This window comes from Phyllobates terribilis, unplaced genomic scaffold (genome assembly GCF_046119375.1).
Source record: "Phyllobates terribilis strain yellow unplaced genomic scaffold, ASM4611937v1 Scaffold_11__3_contigs__length_659146591, whole genome shotgun sequence".
Classification (NCBI taxonomy): domain Eukaryota; kingdom Metazoa; phylum Chordata; class Amphibia; order Anura; family Dendrobatidae; genus Phyllobates; species Phyllobates terribilis.
Window position 1 is genome coordinate 255,153,901 of NW_027362771.1, and position 12,391 is coordinate 255,166,291.

General features: G+C 39.8%; 1 protein-coding gene across 2 annotated transcripts in view; it reads left to right on the plus strand.

Annotated features, from left to right (window-relative positions):
* The window catches only part of LAMB1 (laminin subunit beta 1), a 70,399-nt gene that overhangs the window by 22,322 nt on the left and 35,686 nt on the right, over window positions 1-12,391 (plus strand). For both annotated transcript variants that reach the window (XM_073652178.1, XM_073652179.1), the window contains 12 exons: window positions 960-1,095; window positions 2,143-2,216; window positions 2,706-2,894; window positions 3,024-3,087; window positions 3,325-3,527; window positions 4,547-4,667; window positions 4,827-5,015; window positions 5,292-5,471; window positions 5,573-5,685; window positions 6,464-6,543; window positions 9,270-9,405; window positions 9,482-9,640. In XM_073652178.1, coding sequence (XP_073508279.1) covers window positions 960-1,095; window positions 2,143-2,216; window positions 2,706-2,894; window positions 3,024-3,087; window positions 3,325-3,527; window positions 4,547-4,667; window positions 4,827-5,015; window positions 5,292-5,471; window positions 5,573-5,685; window positions 6,464-6,543; window positions 9,270-9,405; window positions 9,482-9,640 — 1,644 coding nt within the window. The remainder of the gene's footprint in view (window positions 1-959; window positions 1,096-2,142; window positions 2,217-2,705; window positions 2,895-3,023; window positions 3,088-3,324; window positions 3,528-4,546; window positions 4,668-4,826; window positions 5,016-5,291; window positions 5,472-5,572; window positions 5,686-6,463; window positions 6,544-9,269; window positions 9,406-9,481; window positions 9,641-12,391) is intronic.

A 12,391-nucleotide genomic window follows, 5' to 3' on the forward strand; every position in this document is an offset into this window, starting at 1 on the left:
TTGTTCCTTGGTGCATTTTGTTAAAAAAAACAAAACAGAACACTGTCCGCACCTTCTCCAGGTCCACGGGTGAGTCTCGACCACTGTTCACAGTATGTGGCATTGGCTGCGGTGTTCACCTCACCTTGACAGGATGGCAGCCAATCAGTGAGCTTAGTGGATCTGAGCGGTGCATTCCAGTGTAGACAGAACACAATACCCAGCTCCAAGCCTTTGAGCCCACTGATTGACTGCCATGCTGTCAACGTGACTTAGACAAGCAGTGATGTCACACCTCCTTTCTGTCCATTTTGAACGTCGCGGGGCAAAACTGGTGGAGTTGCGCAAAGATTTTGTGACTTTTCAAAGTGATTTATGCCAGAATTCTGACATAATTGCTTTCATGAATCTGGGCTTAAGTTTGAATTGTATAAGAATTAGTTTGATAAATATGCCCCAATGTGTTTTCTCAACACTTTGCTAAGCCAAAATCTCTACAGTCTAGTGGAAACACTGGGATCAGTTCATAGTCTAGTGTTCCAACTAAAGGATTCGACTAGAGACTCTTGATGTGATTGTGGTTAAAAGTTTTTCTACTTATTCAAAATTTTACTTATTCAATGAGACAATCATTTCAAATTAACAAGATTTCACCCTTAGGGCAGAGTCAGACGACTTTATAAATCGGAGCAAGATTGAAACGCAGTTCACTGACTGACCGACAGCTCTCCCAACCCGAACGTGAAATTGGCTCAATGAAATTTGCCTAATTTCCTAGAAAACTTATCTTACATCGTTAAAAATCTTTGCTAATCATAATAATGACCATTCTGTGTGTTTTTTTTTACATTTTTTTTTTTATTATTTTTATGCGTACCTTATTATGTGGTGTTGCTCTGGGCCATTAATGTGCTGGTTACTTACAGGTCTTCATTGAAGTTTTGTTTGAAAACATAAATCGAAATATATTTCCTTTCTAGGATGAAAAGAAATGCTTCGTATGTGATTCAAGAACGCCTTATGATGCTGAGACTAACACAGAGAGCCATCGGATAGAAAATGTAGTCACTACATTCGACCCAAATCGCTTTGATCTTTGGTGGCAGTCAGAAAATGGTAAATTCTTTGTTTGCCTATTATAAAGAGCTTGTAGCGTCTTTAGCCTCACATACACATTAGACTAAAGTAGGCTGAACCCACTATATTGGCGGGATCGTCCCACAGGCTAATGTGCAGGAGGGTTTCCCGACTCTTCCCCAACAGATGATATTTGAATGATAAAGGATGTGCGGTTTCACTTTTAATATTTGACCCTTTTGTTCTCTAAGAGAACAAAGTGGCTTTCTCAGCTTTTCCCTTTGAAAACACATGAACATTCAGCTGAGCTTAACGTACAGTATATGTGTATGGGGGAACCGGGAGAGTTAGATTGATGGCCGAATTAGTCCTCGTATCTATTTTGACAATAAACTATTTGGGCTGCTATTTTCTCTATTTTCTTCCGATTGCCTTACTCCTGGTTGTACGGAAAACATATACTATGCAGTTTAGCTTTTCTAAACTTGTCTCCACTTTCCTCTAATGATGCGTAAACTTTTTTTTTTCTGCTTTTGTAAATTGGTTTCCGCATCTTTCATTTGTCTGTTTCTGTAACATATAATTTCAATGGTGCAACAGCCCAACCACCAATCTGTTCGTCTCCTCCTATTTATGAACTTTACTCAGTTTTATAACGCCACCATATTCCACAGCGCTTTACAGATATTACCATCACTGTCCCCATAGGGAATCTAGATTGTGAGTCCTAATCAGTATGTCTTTGGAGTGTGAGAGTAAACTGGAGAACCCGGAGGAAACCCACGCAAACACGGGGAGAACATACAAACTCCTTGCAGATGTTGTCCTTGGTGGGATTTGACCCCAGCGCTGCAAGGCTGCAGTGCTAACCAGTGAGCCACCGTGCTGCCCATATATCAAATGTTTACAATCTATCCTATCCATAGATGAAGATGGAAAAACTTCTTTTTACTAATTACTATCACAAACTTACTTTGGACATAAAAGCTACTATCCCTTGCACTTCAACTTTTGACAAAATAATAATAATAATCTCAAATAGTTCAGTTCTTAGAAATTAAATTGATTTCTTTTTTCTTTACAAAGGTCTGGAAAATGTCACCATCCAGCTGGATCTTGAAGCAGAATTCCATTTCACTCATCTCATCATGACCTTTAAGGTTAGGAATCCACGACTTCTGCTTTTGGATACAATGGCTACTAGTATGATATTTTCTTGTACAGTATAAGGGCCTATTGTTAAGGCATGCATGCATTGCAACCATTGAAGGGGAATTTACGTAGCTGGACTTGCCTTCTGAGCAGAATTATTGTGATTTAAGCTCCATTATTTATCTGTGCTGTTAAATGATATCTGTACATTTAGGAAAGGAAGTGTATTAATGTAATCCCTTGCTGCGTGTTTAGTGAGGCACAACATCTGCATGCAATGTCTGGGATCCAAACAGATGTCAGGAAGTGACATACGCTTTGTAAAGGACATACCGTGCTCCATTGATACACATAGGACATGTTAGACGTGCTCCTGTGTTTTTGGCAGGCTTACTTTCTAAGATGAATCTTGCCAAGAGCTTTAATTTTGCTCATTTTAATAGTTAAGTTCTACAAGCGGATGTCTTTGTTATAAGAAATTCTCCTTTTCCTTACAGACTTTCCGCCCAGCTGCAATGGTAATTGAAAGATCATCAGATTTTGGGAAAACATGGAATGTATACAGATATTTTGCATATGACTGCGAGTCTTCCTTCCCTGGAATCTCAGTTGGGCCAATGAAAAAAGTTGATGATATCATCTGCGACTCGCGATACTCGGATATTGAACCCTCTACTGAAGGAGAGGTAGTTTTTTTTTCTAGTTTATTTTTTTGTGTGTGCTTTTGTTTGTACATTTTTTTATTGCATGTGTATACAAACTAATATTTATGAAGTAGATTTCATTTATTACATTTATTTTATTTCATAATCTAGGTTATTCACCGTGTCTTAGATCCAGCTTTCCGCATAGATGATCCATACAGTACTAGAATTAAAAGTAAGTTACAATATTTGCACTATATAGTATTCCTTTTTTTACATATACATTTTTTATATGCTGTTTAATGTCCCATTATGCCAAAAGATTTTTTTTTTCCTTTTATAAGCCTCTTTAAATAAAATACATCCCAGGATTCACATTTAGAATTTATCTAGACATTAGACTTTTCCATTATTTCATGGTTCTCTTTTCATTTATATTATGGTTTATGATTATCTTTGCGTTTGTTTTAAGGTATGCTGAGAATCACTAATTTGAGAATTAAATTCTTGAAGCTCCACACTTTGGGCGACAACCTGTTAGATTCAAGAGTTGAAATTAAAGAAAAATATTACTATGCGATTTATGATATGGTTGTACGCGGTAATTGCTTCTGCTATGGACATGCCAGCGAGTGTGCCCCAGTTAAAGGCTACGCTGACAATGTTGAAGGAATGGTAATTATGACACATCTATTTTCTGCATCATTTTCTCCATGTGATGCACAATTTAATTTAGAGTTCTTATTTATGCAAGTTATGAAGATAATTCTGCATTTCATTCATGTAGATTTTAATGGAAATTTACAGCTCAGTTATTTCTCTTCAATGATGGGAAACCTTTTAAATGGATATTCTTAGATTTGGCGGTTATTCCCTAACCTTGGGATAGAGAATAACATCCCAATCGCTGGAGGCCAACCACTTGGCCCCCCAGCAATCCTTAGAACCGGAACATTGAAGATCCCCATGTGAATGGATTGGTGGTCGATCATGCATGCTGCCACTCCATTCATTCTTATTGGGACCACTGGAGATTTGAGTGCTGAGCTCGGCTGGTCTTCGACACTCCCATAAGAACAAACTGAGCAGCAGTGAGCATGGTCGACCATCACTCTATTGAGCCCCAGGTCTCAAGATCATTGGGGGTCCCAGCAGTCAGACCTCTAGTTATCGGTAAGTTATACCCTCTCAGAAGGTTGTGACAGATTGCTAGGGTATGCCATAACATTCGGGTAGGTGTGGGTCTGACCTATGTGCTCCTGCTAACCTGGAAAATAAAGCGATTGTTCTGGCTCTATCATTGCTCCTGCAGAGCAGAAATCTCAACCACCCACTTTGACGGGAACTGCCACACACATTGAGATATGTTGTAGCTCCCTGCATGTCTGGGAGAATTGCTGTGGAAAATCTAGTGCTGCTGAGAATTGTGGGGGTCCAGTCAGTCATAATCCTGTGGAATATAAAAATAAATATATTTTACATCTAAAGATATGTACAAAGCAAGAATGTAGCACAGAGAGCTGTTACGTGATATAGGATTTCTCTGTAGGCTCGGACAAAGATTTCCAGCATTTATTCCCACTTAGCTAGCTAACAATCCATATACACTTCATTCCGCTGTGTTCCCACAATAAAATACAGCAAAGATTCAGACAAACATTTCCCTCTAATAAAACTCTTTTCTTGTACTTGAGGTCCACGGCCGCTGTGTTTGCAGACATCACACAAAAGGTTTAAATTGTGAGCAATGTATGGACTTTTACCACGATTTGCCCTGGAGACCAGCGGAAGGTCGCAGCAGCAATGCTTGTAAAAGTAAGTGAACATCATTCATGGACGGCTTTTGGTTACCGGTTTAAAACTGTCAAAACCCTAAGAATCATCCATAGCCAAGTCATTAATTGCGATTATTTTTTTTCCTTCTCGTAGCTTACTTCCTATACAATATTGTGAACTTTTTTGGCTTTTTTGCAGAATGTAATTGTAATGAACACTCCACTCATTGTCACTTTGACATGGCTGTATACATGTCAACTGGAAATACCAGTGGTGGGGTATGTGATGACTGTCAGCACAACACAATGGGTCGGAACTGTGAGCAGTGCAAGCCATTCTTCTATCAGCACCCAGACAAAGACATCCGGGACCCAAATATATGTCAACGTAAGTATCATAGTTAAGAGAGAGCTTTTACTTTGCTGCCTTGCTTTTTGGCAGTCCTCCATCATTTCAAGCTCACAGCAGCTATTGTTTCTTTATTTTATTCGTGATGCCCCGAGAGAAGTGTTATATGACTTTATAAGGATCTATTCACAGAATAGTCTTGCTTGCCTAAAATTCTTTCAATTGATTGTATTGTCATGTGGTGGTAAGCTGCAGAATATATTGGTGTATATCAATAGAGAATAATTATGAAGTGCAAATTATTATTTTTTTCAGATTGTAACTGTGACCCAGCTGGTTCTCAAAATGGAGGCATATGTGACCGCTATACTGACTTCTCAGTTGGCCTCATTGCTGGGCAGTGTCGATGTAAAGCGAATATTGAAGGAGAGCGGTGCGATCGGTGCAAAGAAGGACACTATGAGTTAAGTGCAGAAGATCCAGAAGGATGTCAACGTAAGAATGAAAGCCTTTCACATTGATTTATGTAGGTTTTTTTTTTATTAATTAATGATCATTTAGTTCCATATATCAAAATGTTTTTCTGTCTCTTGCAGCTTGTGGATGCAATCCTCTGGGAACTATACCTGGCGGTAATTCATGTGACTCTCGAGATGGCAGCTGTTATTGCAAGCGTTTTGTGACCGGAAAGAAGTGTGACCAGTGCATGGTAATATTAATCTTAATGGACATGTTCCTACACTACCTTGTTTAAAAATAATCCCCTGTTATGCACTTAAAGTGAAGCTTCATGTTCTCCTTGTAAAAGGGAATCTGTCAGCAGGTGCTATGTAATCTAAGTACAACATGAGGTAGGGGCTGAGACACCGAATTCAGCACTGTGTCACTTATCAGGCTGTGTGCTGTTGTTTACTTACAATGAAGGTTTATCACTAGGAGATTATATACACTGCTGGACTAGGTCTCACATGACTGCTAGTCCGACCATGTGATAAGCAGCTCACTGTCTATAGACTATGTACATAAAGAGCCTTGCGTGGGTGGGGTTAACTCTCTCAGCTCTACTACATGCTACATCTAAAAACTCTGTGTCAGGACGGCTGCTTCCAGTAATCTAAGTGATACATCGTTGGAATCAGGGTCTCTTTTCCTACATTATGCTGCTCTCAGAAGAGGTAGCAAAAACCTGGCGAAAAGATTACCTTTAACATGAACATACTTGGAAATGGCTGGGTGAAACTGTAATGTTTGCTGCATAGAATAATATAGAATGTTTTTCAATTAATAAAACCGATCGATTGTGAAATTTTGAATTTTTTACTCCGCTATGTGCATATTAGTCCTAGAACTAGAAGTGGCATATAATTAGTGCATTAAATGTGCAGCAAGTAAAAGGGGCATGGCTGATATGCATAAAGCGATGAGCTAATGAATCTATTACTATTGATATATAGTGTAATGCAATGTTTGTGCCTTTTTCTATACAGACTGAATTCTGGGGTTTGAGCAATGATTTAGATGGTTGTCGGCCTTGTGATTGTGACCGCGGTGGATCATTGGACAATAAGTAAGCCAAATCTTCATATCTTCTCTTGTAATCATTCACTTGGAAGTGGTAACATGCCAACGAGTTAGCGGAGCAGTGCATTTTATGTATGTGCTGTAAATCAGGCGACCAATGGATTGTTAAACCTGCCAACCGGTAAAAAGCAGTTAAAACAACACTATGCTAATTAGAAATCCGATGTACTGGTATCAAGTTAATCCCTAAGGGCTCGTGCACACGACCGTAAATCGGACGAATGCTATCTGCTGTTTTGACGGATGGCACTTGTCCTCATGTTATTCTCTGGGGCTGTGAACGTGTCCGATTTTCTTTTCTCAGTCCGAGAGTTGCATCCGATTAGCGGATTGCGCTCAACCATTCGTGTCTATGGGTCCAGAGAAAATATCAGATTCCACACTTTTTCTTTTCTTCTCCACATCCGAGAAAATCAGTACAAACTTTGATCAGCGTGTAAGTAACAAAATTGGACCGATTTTCTCGGATGAGAGAAAAACAGTTGAGTGAACTTAGCCTAAAAGACAGGATAAGGTGCATTATCTGAATATTTCTGCGTCACAGAATAGGTACAGTGCCTACAAGTAGTATTCAACCCCCTGCAGATTTAGCTGGTTGACACATGCGGAATTAACTTGGCATTGTGACATTTGTACTGTAGATCAGCCTGGAAGTGGGAAATGCACTGCAGCAAATTTTGTTTTTGTTTTTTTTTGTTTTTTAAAAACGTTAAAAGTTAATTCAGAGTGTCATTTATTATTCAACCCCTCAAACCACAAGAATTCTGTTTGGTCCCACTAAAGTATTAAGAAGTATTTCAGGCACCAAGAATAATGAGCTTCACATGTGTGGATTAAAGATCTCTTTTGCCAGCCTTTTCTGACTATTTAAGACCCTCCCCAAACTTGTGAACAGCACTCAGACATGGTCAACATGGGAAAGACAAAGGAGCATTCCAAGGCCATCAGAGACAAGATCGTGGATGGTCACAGGGCTGGCAAGGGGTGCAAAACCCTTTCCAAGGAGTTGGGCCTACCTGTCTCCACTGTTGGGAGCATCATCCGTAAGTTGAAGGCTTATGGAACTGCTGTTAGCCTTCCACGGCCTGGACAGCCTTTGAAAGTGTCCTCCCGTGCCGAGGCCAGGCTTGTCCGAAGAGTCAAGGCTAACCCAAGGACAACAAGGAAGGAGCTCCGGGAAGATCTCATGGCAGTGGGGACATTGGTTTCAGTCAATACCATAAGTAACGTACTCCACCGCAATGGTCTCCGTTCCAGACGAGCCCGCAAGGTACCTTTACTTTCAAAGCGTCATGTCAAGGCTCGTCTACAGTTTGCTCATGATCACTTGGAGGACTAGGAGACAGACTGGTTCAAGGTTTTATGGTCTGATGAGACTAAGATCGAGATCTTTGGTGCCAACCACACACGTGACGTTTGGAGACTGGATGGCACTGCATACGACCCCAAGAATACCATCCCTACAGTCAAGCATGGTGGTGGCAGCATCATGCTGTGGGGCTGTTTCTCAGCCAAGGGGCCTGGCCATCTGGTCCGCATCCATGGGAAGATGGATAGCACGGCCTACCTGGAGATTTTGGCCAAGAACCTCCGCTCTTCCATCAAGGATCTTTAAGATGGGTCGTAATTTCATCTTCCAACAAGACAACGACCCAAAGCACACAGCCAAGAAAACCAAGGCCTGGTTCAAGAGGGAAAAAGTCAAGGTGTTGGAGTGGCCTAGTCAGTCTCCTGACCTTAACCCAATTGAAAACTTGTGGAAGGAGCTCAAGAATAAAGTCCACATGAGACACCCAAAGAACCTAGATAACTTGGAGAAGATCTGCATGGAGGAGTGGGCCAAGATAACTCCACAGACCTGTGCCGGCCTGATCAGGTCTTATAAAAGACGATTATTAGCTGTAATTGCAAGCAAGGGTTATTCCACAAAATATTAAACATAGGGGTTGTATAATAATTGACCCACACTTTTATGTTTAAAATTTAATAAAATTCAACTGAGCAACATAACTTTTTGACTTGTAAGATTTATGCTTCTGTTCATAAAACCTACTCTCGTTTGCAGTTTGAAGGCTCTAACTTATTTGCATCTTATCAAACCAGCTAAATCTGCAGGGGGTTGAATACTACTTGTAGGCACTGTATAACATGGACAAAGAGAGTTTCAGAATTGTTTTCATAATCTAGTATTTATTATAAATGGGAACAGTACAATTCTTAAAGGGGTTGTCCATTACTACAGATCAGTAGTAGTCCAATACCAGACACCCCTACCAAGTAGCTGATTGAAGAACCAGATGTAAACTGCGTACAGAGCTGGAATAGCACAGCTCTGTACACTGTGTGGTGACCACTCTCCGCTACTACAGCTCAGTTACTATTCACACTAGTAGGAACTGAGTTGCAGTACCTCACAATGGGCATTGTTTATGGGATCCGTGCTGCTCCTGCTCTGTACACTATTTCCATTCAACGCTTCAACAGTTGACCAGCAGGGATGTAGATGTTGGACCCACACCGATCTGATATTGATGATCTATCCAAAGCAGTAAATGGGCATTATAGAAATAGTGCTCAAGCATTATCAAAATACAGCTAAAGTGCAGTTCCAAAATCCAGCTGTGTATTCTGGATTGTTTCCTAGTACATCTTGGTTGTTATGTCACAGTTCTGCTGTAAATGAAATTTCTTAGGCTTGTTTTATGTCTACAGCTGTTCTCCTGAATCTGGCCAGTGTCGCTGTAGACCACACATGATCGGCCGCCAGTGCAATGAAGTGCAGTCTGGCTTCTATTTCATCTCTTTAGACCATTACATCTATGAAGCTGAACATGCAGATTTTGGACCTGTAAGTATTTAGCACTTTGTGTGTGGCTCTAGTTTCCATTTATTAGCAATGCTTAGTCCATGTTGTTTCCCAACAGGGTGTGAGAGCTGTGGAGAGGCTGCTCCCTCAAGATCGCACACCTTCCTGGACAGGACCAGGATTTGCCAACGTTCCAGAAGGAGCATACTTGGAATTTCATATCAATAATATCCCAACCTCTATGGAGTATGATCTTCTAATTCGTTATGAGCCACAGGTGAGTAGTTGTAACCCTGTATTAAAGGAACACTAAATGTAGAAATTAGTCATTCAATTTAACAAGAAATACAGTATAATGGTCAACCTAAAGGGAAGATATCATCAGAAAATGACCTATAGCTTAAGTCAACTTTGTATTTTTAAAAATAAAATTGGCAATGTTTTTTTTTTTCTTTACATAGCCTGATCTTTATTGAAAAATAAATGTGCAATCTTGCAAATTTGCAGTGTCCACTCGGACTTTTTTAGACTTGTCCTTCTCATCAGAGGCAGGACTAGAATGCCAATAACACCTCTATACACCACTGGTCACACAGGATCCACCAATCCAATACACGATGTCAATGCTTGCCCTGCTCCTCCCTTCATAGTTACCTCATTAGACACTTTTATACAAAATATAGGGTCATTGTCTGTTCATTGTGGCTAATATCCATGTATTGTTTCCTAAATCAACAGGAAGTATGAGTCTAAAAAAAAAGTGACCAGCGTGAAAACTGCAAAATTTCTATTTTTTTTTTTAACATAGATTGCCTTATGGGGAAAAAAAATTTTGCCTCAAAAAAACGTAACAAAGAAAAACATGATTGAAAGAAAAGGTCATTTTCTGATTGTACAACCCCTGGCAAAAATTATGGAATCACCGGACTCGGAGGATGTTCATTCAGTTGTTTTAATGTTGTTGAAAAAAAGCAGCTCACAGACATGGCACAAAACTAAAGTCATTTCAAATGGCAACTTTAGGGCTTTAAGAAACACTAAAAGAAATCAAGATTAAAAATGTGGTACTTGGTAAGGGTAATTTTTTTCAGACCAAGCAGAGGGAAAAAATTATGGAAACTCTCAATTCTGAGGAAAAAAATATGGAATCATGAAAAACAAACACACAAAAGAACACTCCAATACATCACTAGTATTTTGTTGCACCACCTCTGGCTTTAATAACAGCTTGCAGTCTCTGAGGCATGGACTTAATGAGTGCCAAACAGTACTCTTCATCAATCTGGCTCCAACTTTCTCTGATTGCGGTTGCCAGATCAGCTTTGCAGGTTGGAGCCTTGTCATGGACCATTTTCTTCAACTTCCACCAAAGATTTTCAATTGGATTGAGATCTGGACTATTTGCAGGCCATGACATTGACCTTATGTGTCTTCTTTCAAGGAATGTTTTCACAGTTTTTGCTCTATGGCAGGATGCATTATCATCTTGAAAAATGATGTCATCATCCTCAAACATCCTTTCAATTGATGGGATAAGAAAACTGCCCAAAATATCAATGTAAACTTGGGTATTTATTTAAGATTTAATGACAGCCATCTCCACAGTGCCTTTACCTGGCATGCAGCCCCATCGATGACTGTGGAAATTTGCATGTTCTCTTCATGCAGTCATCTTTATAAATCTCATTGGAACGGCACCAAACAAAAGTTCCAGCATCATCACCTTGCCCAATGCAGATTCGCGATTCATCACTGAATATGACTTTCATCCAGTCATCAACAGTCCTCGATTGTTTTTCCTTAGCCCATTGTAACCTTGTTTTTTTCTGTCTAGGTGTTAATGATGGCTTATGTTTAGCTTTTCTGTATGTAAATCCCATTTCCTTTAGGCGGTTTCTTACAGTTCGGTCACAGACATTGACTCCATTTTCGTCCCATTCTTTCCTCGTTTTGTTGTGCATTTCCTGTTTTGGAGAACTATTGCTTTAAGTTTCCGGTCTTGACGCTTTGATGTCTTCCTTGGTCTACCAGTATGTTTGCCTTTAACAACCTTACCATGTTGTTTGTATTTGGTCCAGATTTTAGACACAGCTGACTGTGAGCAACCAACATCTTTTGCAAAATTGCGTGATGATTTACCTTCTTTTAAGGGTTTGATAATCCTCTCCTTTGTTTCAATTGACATCTCTCGTGTTGGAGCCATGATTCATGTCAGTCCACTTGGTGCAACAGCTCTCCACGGTGTGATCACTCCATTTTAGAAGCAGACTAACAAGCAGATCTAATTTGATGCAGGTGTTCGTTTTGGAAATGAAAATTTACAGGGTGATTCCATAATGTTTTCCTCAGAATTGAGTGATTCCATAATTTTTTCCCTCTGCTTGGTCTGGAAAAAAATGACCCTTACTGAGTACCACATTTTTAATCTTGATTTCTTTTAGTGTTTCTTAAAGCCCTAAAGTTGCCATTTGAAATGACTTTAGTTTTGTGCCATGTCTGTGATCTGCTTTTTTTCAACAACATTAAACAACTGAATGAACATCCTCCGAGCCCGGTGATTCCATAATTTTTGCCAGGGGTTGTAGCTTCCCTTTAAAGCCCGTTCCTTCCATGATTTAGCATGGGTTTAGAAGGTTTTGTCTTCCTGTATAGAGGGCACAGCAGATTTCAGCTTGCCAATGCACAAGTCGTTCGGCGCCTATTTACACAGGTCAACGAACAATGATGACACGAGAATGATTGTTAATACGTACGTTCTGTCCCCATACAATACCTGGCTCTCAGAAGCACCGCTCTAGTTTGCATGGGGAGACATACTGCCACATATCAATGATTATTATACTAGCAAAAACTGATAATCCAAGCATAATCTGATCACCCAGTGAACAAGCATTTTCATCAGGTGATCAACGTGCTTGTGTATGGTGAAAGATGGTTCTGGAGGAACAAACTAATATACACCCAACAGTTATTTAATGTGTATGGATAAGTTTAGTCTTTTATTTAATGTGCATGAATAACTTTAGTC